General features: G+C 39.3%; 1 protein-coding gene across 1 annotated transcript; it reads right to left on the bottom strand.

Moving 5' to 3' along the window:
• Positions 1 to 709: 709 nt before the first annotated feature.
• LOC109066269 (synaptopodin-like) lies at positions 710 to 11,813 on the bottom strand. Its single transcript, XM_042770575.1, has 3 exons — positions 11,542 to 11,813; positions 4,493 to 6,432; positions 710 to 1,846 (listed from the first exon to the last, which is right to left on the bottom strand). Exons 1-3 carry the CDS (start codon positions 11,735 to 11,737, stop codon positions 1,109 to 1,111), a joined length of 2,874 nt encoding a protein of 957 aa, XP_042626509.1. The 5' UTR covers positions 11,738 to 11,813; the 3' UTR covers positions 710 to 1,108.
• Between the last annotated feature and the right edge of the window lie 441 nt (positions 11,814 to 12,254).

Below are 12,254 nucleotides of genomic sequence, written 5' to 3'. Positions count from 1 at the left end.
GTACAAAAAAAGTAAAAGGGACAATCCCTTTTATATTTTAAAAAATGAGGTTAATAACTAATACTGCTTTGAAAAGTCTTGCACATTATTTTTTATCTTTAGTAATACACATCAAAGTTCTTTGGTACACCTTTCTGAGTCCATGTAATGCCATCGTCATTGTTGCATAGATGAGACCAAAATGTAACTTTCCAGGAACAGTTCACTTTAAAATGAAAATGTAGTCTTCATTTATTCACCCTTATGTTGTTGCAAGATCATGTGACCTTGAATTATATCTATCTTTACAGATGCAGTCAGGCTCCAACAACAACAACAACATATAGTCATGTAAGTTATGTACAGTTATATTTCAGCATCAGCCTCATTTACTTTTGTTTGAAAATGTGAAGATTCACCTCATTTTGTGTTCCATGATAGAAAGTCAGTCATACTCGTTTGAGTAAACATGTGAGGTGAGTAAATGATGACAACATTTTCTTTCTTTTTTTTCAATTTTCAACCACATTACCGTTCAAAAAACTTTGGGTTAGTAAGATTTTTAATGTTTTTGAAAGAAGCTCACTAAAGCTGCATTTAATCAAAAATACAGTAAACAATTTACAACTTTAAATAACTTTTATATTTTAAAATGTAATTTATTCCTGAGACAGCAAAGCTGAATTTTCAGCAGCCATTACTTCAGTCATCAGTGTCACATGATGCTTCTGATTTGGTGCTTAAGAAACATTCCTTATTATTAATTTTGAAAACAGCTGTTTAATATTTTTGTGGAAACCATGATACATTTTTTTTTTAATTCTTTGATGAATAGAAAAGAACAAAATTTACTGGATTATATTTATTGGATGTTTTTTAACTATAAAAAACTATTTTTGTCACTTTAAACATTTTAATGCAACCTTGCTGAGAAAAAAAACAACAACTTACTGACCCAAACTTTTGAACGACAATGAATTTCTTTAACACGAACAGATTCCATCACACAGTCAACATAGTAACATATGCAATGTACTGAAAAATCCACAATGCTTTACATTCAATATTTAAGGGACACTTTGGTCTACAACGAAATCAGGCTGAAGTATAAATCATCCCTAAGTGCTTCCTACAGATCTTCAGGCACGCCTCCCCTCTTCACCTGCAGACTGCTGGTCCAGCCACGGGGGCAGGTATTGTAGCTGCGCACTCCAGGAGAGCGCAGACCTGAATCCTCAGACTCGACCGAGGCATCAGAGTCAGTCAGCGAGCGGGTGTTGTACAACTGCACCGGAGAGTGGATCATGCGGGTGGGAGAGGGACTGGTAAGGGTGGGCGATTGAGCCCCCAGCATCCGTGGCTGAAATGGACTGACTGGTTTGTGTTCGTAAGGCATGATCTGGCCACTCACTGGGGAGATGGGTAGATTGCGGCTGCTCAGCGCCCCGGGAGATAGACTGTTTTTCCGCTTGGCGGCATTGATGATGTTTTTGGCCAAAATGCGGTGGTTGGCTTTGGTGTCCTGGCTGACAGCTGGGGACTGGCACCTGGTTTCCCAGTGTGGAGACACAGGAGAGGTGGCGGTCGGCCTAAAGAGGGTACCTGCAGATGCAGTGGTTGCAATGGGCTTGTGGATACGGCTTGGGGAAGGGCATGTCGAGACGGGCTTATGGATGGGCTGGGGTGAAGGGGAGATGAGTGTGGGCTTGTAGATTGGGCTGGATGATGTAGAGGTCACTAGAGGGCTGCTGGGGGACCGGACAGTGCTGGAAAGCACCTCAGGGCTTGTGAAGCGTCTAGTGAGGTTGGGCGTCCTGGAGGTTGGGGTGGTGGAGCCAGGGCTATTGATTGGTGCCGGGGTCTCCTCTTAATCTGATAAGACAAAAGATAAGAAAAGATTACTTTTAGAGGTGAGACATCCCTTTAATTTAGTGTCTCTATCACTAAATACACTCACAAACGCACACACTGAATAATAGCAGGGCTCAACAGAAAGGATTTTTCTGTTTGCCATAGTTCAAATTTCTTTTAGCTTTGCCAAGATTCTTACTGACCTCAACAGAAATAAATTGTAATTGATCAGTTTATATAATTTTTATAATTTTGTATTTACATTTATAATTTAAAAGTTCATATTAAAAATGTATGACCTGAGTTAATGTTTATTTTAAAAATTATATTGTATTTTATAGAAACGTTTTGATGCTTTATACTTTTAAAGTATTTTATTTTATAATATTAAAAAAAATACATTTTTAACATGTATTATTATATATTTTTGCCTAACACTATTGTAATAGAACTGTTTTACAGCAGAATTTAAATTTGTCCCACATTTGGAGTTTACATCATTGATTCTGTTCTTGTTTATTACTGTGAAGCTGCTTTAAAAAAAATTTGTATAAAGTGCTATACAAATAAAGTCTAAATTAAAATGATCAAATTTCTAGATTTTTTTACAAACAAAATTTGGTAGCTTTAAATATATAATAGCTAAACTTTATTATACAAGAGAGTCACTTTTACTTTTACTGGGCAGATAATGCTGGACATCATGTTAGATTATTTTATTCATCTGGCAACGCTAAAAATCCAATAAGGATAATTTGCGACCAAATTTCACAGCAAAACAAGACTTTTTTGCAGGGCATAAAAATATGCATACATGATCAAATACATATACATATATATATATATATATATATATATATATATATATATATATATATATATATATATATATATATATATTATTTTATATATATGTTGATCCAGTAGCTCACACTAGGCCAGGTCACATCCTTATTATTGAGCCATTTTATGATTCATTTTTTTATGCAACGTTTGTTATAAATCTAGATAGTGAGTAATGCACGGGAACACATTTATCATCACACTTGAGGTACAAGAGTAGCAGAACAATCCTGGATCCAAAGATTCAATAACCATTCAAAAATCCAAACTTTTAAAGTTCATGCAGTGCAAATGCACACGTTTGGTTAAGATTAGCCTTTAAACACGCCACTGAAGCATCTAAAACATCTCCTGCAGCACTGCATGCAACTTCAGATGTGATGTTATCGATATCAGGCCTTCTCATACACCCTGTGATTACACTGAGTTGTTTATTCGTGTCCCATGTCTGAGTAGTTTCCCAGCACACCAGGATATCATGCCATCTTCAGATCGCTTGCATACACGCTGCCAGGACCACTAACCTTTTACTGAGATATGCATTTGCACTGCTGAGACTGCTGGGTATGTTTTCACCTCCAGCAAATGTGTTTTTCCAAGCATGAGCGAGGCCAGAGGTCAGGCCGCTAGCCTAAAGCTCAAGCCCACAGGGGCCTGTTTTGGCTCAGATGTGCATTTTCAGCAGGCAGACCAGGAATGTGCGGGGCACATACATATTCAGTCAGCGTTAAAAATCTTTTTTAGAATTTCATTGTGGGTCAGAGCACCACACGGCGGGTGGCTCTGATATGCATTTCTTTGATTTGTTGGTACAGATAAAAACGACTCGGGAAAGCCAGCCTGGGATTCTTATCGCTGAAGAGAAGGACAGACACTAACAAAAACTGAAACTGATTAGAGGGGATGCTGAAAATAGAAGAAGAAATCCAAACAGGAAATTCAGCAAATTAGTCAACAGAAGAAGATAATAAAGTATGAAAACCAGAGACAGAAAAGAAACTGTGCTTTAATGAAACAGAGTAGACAAAATCATTTGAAAGAGAAGAAGCCAGAATGAAACAATTTGTTTGGAAACAATCAGAATAAAAATAGGTAGGGTATGTGGTGATAAAATAAGCTAGAATGACATTAAACTCAATCATGGCTTTGTTTAATCAGATGCCTGCAGTAGCACATAGAGGAGTGTATGCACACTACATTAAGTACATACTGTTGTGCAGTATGCAAGTTGTAAACTAGAACTATTAATCAAAGAAAAGCACACAGAACTAATTAAGATAAAGAACAGTACATGTGTCATAATAGGAAGAGGCTCTCATATCATCCTACTTATATTAAATTGTATTTGGTACATCATAAAATGCAAAACACCATCTGCTAAACTGCTTATGAGCTTGTACCAACTCCAACCTGAAAACTTGGAGGCATGTGGTTGGAAAATGACACACTGGTTTTGTACCTAAAATATATCTGGCATCAGCACAAAAATGAATAAACTGTAGTTCTGAAACTCAAAGCTGCATTCAATTACAATGTCTTAATTAAAACATAAGTAAGGTTCAATTTATGGCCCTCTGGTGGCCAGTTTATGAATTACAATTTAAGTCAGTTTTATAGGCAAATGAGATTTATTTATTGACCAAAAGTGCTAGATTTCGTGTTTCCTGCAGAGCTACTTTTTTGTACCTTACTGCTCTCTTGTTACTTCTAAGTGGACAGTCAGTCTGATATGTATCTCTTTTACTTTACTTCCATTATACTTTGGTCTGAAGAGTACATAAAGAGCAGAGAAGAAGAGCAGAATTTGAAAGGTTCAAAAGAATGAAGAGGGTTTCCACACCTGTGGGCTGATACCAGCTTTTTTGGTGGAGAACGTGGGACGTGGAGCTTGGACGCCAGAGCGAGGTGAAGCCACACGTTCTGGAGCTAAAGGTGACACTGGGGAACTGACACTGCCTGCTGTGATGGGACTAAGAGGCGTCATAGGAGGTGAAAAGCAATGGTCTGACCGATAGGCGGGCATGGGGCTGTACGGAGATGGCAACGAGCTTGTTGGAAGGGATGATTGTCTGGAGAAGGAGTGAGCGGTCACGGCAGATTTAGGAGCTGGGGCAGCTCTGGGAAGAGTGCTGTAGGGATCTTTTGTTGGGTTGAAGATGAAGAGGGATGAGTTGAGCTGGTATGGCTGATGTTTGGACAGCTCCATCTCGATTTTAGTGCAGCCGTTCTCCAAGGGTATTTCTGGAGGTGGAGCTGGAACAGGTGATGCCGTTTTGGCAGGGACAGTCTTTTTCTGAGTTGCCTGCTGAGCTTGAAGTGTTTTTGAAATTTGTGTACTTATATTGGAGGAGTTTACTATGGCCTTCACTCGACCGGGCATGTTGGATGGATACACCCACGAAGGAGGCAAGGACATGGTAGGAGAGGGCGATCTCGGGTCCTTGCTGCCATGGACATACCTTTCCATCCTCGACTGGCGTTTGGCAAACAGTTCGGCTCCTTTTCCTGAAGCATCGGTCAGGGTTTGCTCAGGCTTGTGCTCTATCCTGGCACGTGTCCTGGAGCTTTTCAAACTCGAAGCCCACTCTGGCACCGCAGCTTCCTCGTGAATATCCTCATCCTTGGCCAGGAAGTTTGAGGCTTCAGCCCCAAGAGCCAGTAGCTCCTCTTCCTGCCCTGCATCTGGCTGGGGTTTTTTCTTCTTTTCATCTCCACACTGCACTAAGGACAGGAGTTCGGGATTCGGAGCAACTTTTGGCTTCTCCTGAAATGTGAACATCGACTTGCGGGTCGCTCTGCGAGCCTGGCCCTCGTCAAGGATGCCAGTTCTGATGGGAGTGACAGATCTCTTCTCACTCAAGAGGTTTGGGACAAATGTAGGCCTGGGGGCATATGGGCGGATGTAGTAAGAAGAAGGCTGAGGTGAGGGAGCATGGGCTGTGTTAGGTGGAGGAGGGCTGGAGAAGCTGGGGAGAGGAGGAGTTGGATATGAAGGTGGAGGTGGTGGTGGAGAGAAAACAGGTCTTGGGTGCACTTGGTAAGTTGAAGGTTCAAAGTGTGCTGTAGAGTCATAAGATGGGGCTGGAGGGACGTCCATGACTTCAGAGGATCCTACTGTTGTTGGGGAGAAAAATGGGCGAGCTGTTCTGTTCATGATGGTGGGCTGTTTAGTCACTGTCTTATCTGCTTTTCCATTGCATTGTGCACTGTATCCATTTGGGATTTCTTTATTGTGTGCTCCATTGTCTTCAGCTTCATCTTGTCCAGTTCTGTCCATAACAGCAGGGGTATTATCACTTCTAAGAGTAACCTCATCCTTCACATGCTCTGAGAGGTCTTCTGAGAGCTCCTCATCCTTCTCGTTGACAGGGAGAAAGTGTCTGTCTTGGCCACTTTCTTCTGCTACATCCTCCCGTGTAACCTCACTAGCATCTTCCATGTCACTCCCAGTACTGCAGATTCTGCCGGCCGACCACGTGAGGTTTCTACGATTCAACTCTTTGTCCTGGTCCTCAGTCGAGTGATGTTTGTCCCATGTCCGTGGACTTTCAAAAGATGAATCAATTACATTCTTGGATGCTTCCACTCTCCCTCCTCCAACGCTTACGAGTGTGAAAGCGTTCACTCTCTGTCTGCGCCGGTTGAAAAGTTGGACGCCTTTAGAGTTGGAATTGGCCTGGAGCTGAGCAGCAATGATCTGACTCTTGGTCCGTGCCTCCTTCAGCTCCTTCTCCGACAAACTGGCACTTCTGCTGAGGTCTGTAATGGTAGAAAAACACAACAATCAACTCGAGAGACAATTGAAATTATACAACACATTCACAGCTATGCCATTTGCAGTGCTTTTCAGTTCACAAAGCAAAGTATTGCTCAACCTAGGTTATAATTGTAAAATTTAGCACAACCCACAAAGTATTCACAATTATGAGGGTTATTTTAAATGCACTTAATTGTTTCAGCCTAACAAACAAAGGTTGCTGCATATAATATGACATGCCTTTTTTATTAGACAGAATAATTGGACAGGTTTTGGCAAATATTAGCCTGATTTGTATTTTATTTCATGATCTCACCATTGCTGTCACAATCATTTGGTTGCTTTTTAAATTTCAGCTATAGTAGCAATGTGCTCAAATGGGAGTATAATTATTTTAAAAGTCAAGAGTATTATATGTCTTTCAAGTAATTCTAGCTTTCATGAGTCACCCTGTTAAAAAAATGAGTCATATTAGTTTGTCGTCCTTTTTGCGCACAGACTTATAAAAGAAATCCTATATATAAAGTTCAAGGATTTGTGGTCAAAATTATTCTTTTCACAGTTTGCTGTGATTTACAGAGCCTGCGGGCAAACTTTTGTAGACCGTACAATGCTTTCACACATTTATAGTTCTAAAAACCTCCTGTAAATAAATCTTAATGCTGATATTTGCAGTTCTAGCCATAGTTTGGCAAAGATGGATGTTAAAACAGTCATGTTGTTGAAAATGGCAAAGGTTTATTGACTGGGCTAAAAAGCCCCATTCCGAGCTGCAGAAAGTATTTCCTTCACCATGGGCTCTAGTCCCTCCCTTAGCATTCCTCAACAGCCGAGAAAATTCCTTGCTTGAGACTGCAGCATGCCTTGAGAAATCTCTCTGAGGCACAGGAGCCATTGGTTTATATGCTGACAGGTTCATTTCTTTCCATCATCACTTACGAGACAATGTCTACATTTAAATGCTTAAACTTTGACCCACAGTGATATACTGTGCCATCAAAGTTTCAGTAAATAAAACAAGTGTGTTTGAAAATCCTGCATACAAAATAATGAAAGGAACAGAACTCTTAACATCTTATACCAGAACATTACATTCTGAGGAACAGACTGCTAACAATTACATCACTGGCTGAACGGCTTGACTCTCTTAATATGAGTCTGGTTAACCTGTGCAACATAAACACAATCTGTTTCCCAAATAGACCTTTGAATAACTAACCACTCCAGGTTTCCCTGAGGTAGTTCTTAGCTTATATACTCAAACTCAGACTTGGCAGCAAACCTGAAAACAATTTTTTGAGTGTTTTTTTCTCTATCCAAGCAGGTAGGTTTTTGTCTTGACAGAGCCACAATGGGAGTAAAAAAAAAAAAAGGTAGTAAAAAAGGCAAGAGTTCTACATCTATCCCGTTTGTCTTATGTGCAAGTTTGCCAGACTCAAAGGAGCTTTTATATCACATGGCATAAAATTATAATAGAGCATGAATAATGTGCATCTGCCTTTCATTCCACAAGTAAAAATGCCTCTTTATTTAGTGCATGCAACACAACATCTAGCACTGTGATAAAAAGCTTTCCATTTATCTTTACGGTGTTTAAAAAAAAAATAATAATTTATAAACCTGGAGCAAAATCTGATAATTATAAAAACATACATGCAGCTTTTCTCTTAATTTTCCTTTTATTTTTTATTTTTCTCTTTCTTTTCTTTTAATTTAATGTACATGTTTTCCCACCCACCATAGTACTTTCAAGAAGTTTAAAATAATAATAATAATAATTAATTACAAAATTACCTGATGCAGTTTTAATTTCTTCCTTATTCTTATAAATTTCCCTGTCATATCTGAATACAAGTTAATTTAATACAGTTATGGCTTTACTCACCGAATGCATTCTAATTTTTAAATAAATAAATACACTATAAATACACTTTCCTAGAAATAAACCAGTTAATTTAGATGTTACCACATGAAGCACATTTTAGATTATAAGTTTTTTTTTTTATTATTATTTATTTTTTACAGTTTAAAAAAAAATGTCTGAAATCCACAAAGAGCAATTTGTCACTTTAACTTTCCCACAAAGTTCATTCCTTCATTCAGAAACTTTCTGTCTATTGTCTGTCTATGCCTAAAGACAACCCAAAGTGGCTGGCAACAAGTCTGTATGTTCTTTTAAAACAGCATGCATTCAATAAAGTAAAATATTGCTCTCTTCTCGCTTTAAAGAAGATGCATTACATTATATAATTTAAACGATCTATGTCATCAAACCTCAGAGCTTAAACATGACTTCAGCACATGCCTTTCACAAATCTAAGCGTTTTTTTTTTTATTGTTGTTTTTTAAAGTTTCAGAAGCACCGTGTCAAACTAAACTTCTCTTACCTTAATTAACTCTGCATACAGTCTCTTTTGTTGCTGCTTCTCGAGCTTTTCTAATTTAACTTCATGTGTTTCATCCACTCCCCCTTTAGCAGCGCGAGCCTGGATCGGATTTCGTGTAGTTGCGAATGATGATCTCTCGCGCGCTCCAAATGCGCATCGAGTATGAGGCGGGCAGGCTGGGGCACTGGACGAGGTTTGCGCTTCCCTTTTGCTTTTTTTAAAAAAAAAGGGTGGCTATGCTGTGAAATGTTCCTGGCAGACGTCTGGTACACTCCAAATTCAACAGCGAAGAACCAGGATACAGAATAGATCTGGAGAGAGTGGCTTTAGCTGTCACGCGGGGAGGTTGTCACAAGGGCTATAGTCAGAAACTGTTTGAGCCAAAAGTCAAATTAGACAAATGTTTTCTCTAGCAATTTTTTTTAAAGCTGTAGTTACCTCTTAAGTATATATTTTATTATATATCACCCTCATGTTCCAAACCTTTATGACCCTTAAACCATTTCTTTCTGATGAGGAACACTAAAGTAGAAGCAGAATGATGGCTTCAGTCACCATTCACTTTCATTTAATGGGACAAAACATGCAATGAAAGATAATGGTGACTGAGGCTGTCAGTTCCTGACTTCATTTGTGTTCTACAGAAGAAAGAAAATCACGTGGATTTCAAACTACATGAGGGTGAGCAAATAATGAAAACATTTTACGCAACCTTTTGCTTAACCACTGTTTTCATTACCAGAGATTTATGACTTTTACGGCCTTGTATGTATTTACATAATCACATACAGAGGCTGTAAGTTCGCACATTCTGTTTCACGCCAAATTAAGTGGCCACATTTCATCAGTGTCAGGTATAGAATCAATGTGTCAGCTCTTTCAGAGGATTGGGTGTCAGGGGAGAGAGTCGTCCGGCAAACACGCTCGCTTGGTTGGACGGACACCTGAGCCTCAAGGGTGGAGTTCAATTTAGACCGCAGAGGTTTGCTTGCTTAGCTGATCCATCCTACCTGAATCATAACCCTCATGCTTAACTTCTCATTAACATGAAGGGAAAGACAAGAACTTCCTCAAACCAAGAAGTATTGGTAGGAATTCAGGGAAATAAATAATGTTCCCATGCTGTGTATGATATGTGGGCTCACAGTTTGGACAGATGAGGGAACCTCCCTTACAGCTTGAGGATTTGGGGACCTAGCAGGCCTAGGATTGTATATCAAAGGTCAGATTCCCCTGTCGGATGTTATGGTTCACTGGGAGGATGGGATAAAATGACAGTTTTCCTCTGGGAAATGTTTGCAGGTGTGGAGTGATGAGATCAGAGAGATTTAAGAACTTTCAAACCATGAATGTGCAATTACACATCACTGTCCACAAAACCTGTACTAAACCTGTACTTAAATTGTACTAATCCTAAAACATTCTTAGAAGAAAAAAAGAGACTGCTCTCAGACTTTTGGACCACACTGTATCATTTTCCAATTTCATGCTATCAGCATCTGGAAATGCAAGAAAGAAAAGCATTCTGCATCTCATCAAATCATGCTGCTGTGTGGAGACATCAATCCCATACAAGGAGAGAGAGAAGCGAAAGAAAAACAGAGAAAATGCTGACATTTAGTTCAGCGTCTCTTCCTAGGAATGGTATGAAACCGTGACTGAATTAACTGTTCCATCTCAGCCTTTCCACAACCTCCTCTCTCGCCATTTTACACACTCCAAAGCTGTAAGAACACCATAGCAACCTCTTAAATTCTGCAAAAACAGTTTTGGACCATCTGAAATGGGTCTGAATTGTCATCAGCAGGGCTGTAAAACCAATCTATCTCACAGTCACTGGTGTGAACTGCCACTTACTGCACTTGCAATGGTGTGCCTGGTCATCTGGAAACCTTATTATGCATTTTTTCCAGCTAACATTATCCACAACTTGAGCATTACGGTCAGTGGGTATGAACTGAAGAGCTATTACTGTATGGCTCATCTGTGTCTGTGAGGAAACAAATGTGTCACTGAGGGTTTAGTAAGAACTGATGTCTGGGGATGGCAGCTACATCTATACAGTTCTTATGTCGCCCTGTCTGTAAAAGCATTAATCTTTTAAAGAATAAATTTGTCCTTAACTTGTGTATCTTTGCAGTAATTAGACATTGTATGATGACACTTAACTGTATAATTAACCATTGCCCCAGTTTACAACCATTGCAATCAATTTCCTACATAGTTTTGCAGTTTCATGTCTGTCATCGCTCCTTATCCTCTCTTTTTTTAATCATATAATATAGGTATTCCCAAACTTTTTTGTCAGTTAAACCCTTTGATCTAAAATATTTACTTTATAAATATTCAAATAATTTAACAACAACCACAACAAGTTCTCTGATGTTGGTCTATGATCACATGATGTCTTAGCAAGTGTTGTAATTTAAATTGCTTTAATGTTATTTTTTATTCGTTTGTTTTAATTATTAGCTTTTTAACTTTACACTTTTAAAAACTCGAAATTTGAACTGACTTTCAACTGAATTATGAAATATTTTATTTATTAGCTTTTCAATCAAATCACAAACCCCAGTATGGGAAACCCTTATATAACAACAAAAATTAAACTCTGTGTTTTGCATTCATTTATTTATTTTTTTAGAAAGCAGCCTGTAATATACTATAATATATCATGTTCTTCAGATTCAAAGCTGTAAACAAGATATGGAAGAAAATATTTACTTGTTTTCCGCTCCATCTGGCAGGAGGTCAAGCCTGGCATTGTTTTGACCCTGCAGTGGTCATCCTTCTCCATGATGTTAGTACTGTGCCTCTCCAGGGATGTGTTTGCTCCTGTCTTGTTGAGGGTGGAGGATGTTGTAGTTGTAGGCCCACCCCAGCTGTCTCCTCTTCTAGCAGGCTCATGCTTGCACTCCATCCCAGCCCGCCTCACTTCGTCCTTGCCTAAGAGACTCTCTTCTTTCGCTGAGCCCCCTTTTAGCCGGCACGCTTGCCTGGGGTATGACAAAAGCTTTCTTTTTCCTCAGCTGGGGCGCAAGTTTGGCTTGTAAGAGGTGGTTTCGGGATCCGCTGACTGTTTTATGCTTCCCGACTTGTGAAGAAACAAACAGGATCAAAGTTTAACTAAAGCTCTACATTTTGCTGGACATTTTCTTCCTTCAGAGTAGACGTGCCGCCGCCCAGAGATGAGCTGAGAAATGTACTTTTGGTTTCAATCCACACAATATTATTCAAACACTAACAAGACCTCCCTGGAAGTACTTCTCAATGCACTCTGGATCAGTTCCCATGGAAAAGTGCCAAGAAAATTTCACAACTGGGATATGCTCTTTTGCAAATGCGGCAAAGGCTGGAAGGCTGTCCTCTGTTCTATTTGTGTCTGTTTTCAATGTCTTATCCAGATATTTGTCTTTCTTTTTGAGTCAAAGTCACTA

The sequence above is a fragment of the Cyprinus carpio genome, chromosome A14, assembly GCF_018340385.1.
Source record: "Cyprinus carpio isolate SPL01 chromosome A14, ASM1834038v1, whole genome shotgun sequence".
In the NCBI taxonomy this organism is placed as follows: domain Eukaryota; kingdom Metazoa; phylum Chordata; class Actinopteri; order Cypriniformes; family Cyprinidae; genus Cyprinus; species Cyprinus carpio.
Note: the sequence above shows the minus strand (reverse complement) of the source record. Positions and strands in the feature narration are given on the sequence as shown.

What these genes read in the sequence shown, in the direction of transcription:
- LOC109066269 (XM_042770575.1), bottom strand. Translation starts at nt 11,737, where the DNA reads ATGGAGTGCAAGCATGAGCCTGCTAGAAGAGGAGACAGCTGGGGTGGG. An exon ending in CCAGATGGAGCGGAAAACAA is followed by an intron (nt 6,433 to 11,541) that starts GTAAATATTTTC and finishes CTACCATTACAG; the next exon opens with ACCTCAGCAGAAGTGCCAGT. An exon ending in TGTGGAAACCCTCTTCATTC is followed by an intron (nt 1,847 to 4,492) that starts TTTTGAACCTTT and finishes TTATCAGATTAA; the next exon opens with GAGGAGACCCCGGCACCAAT.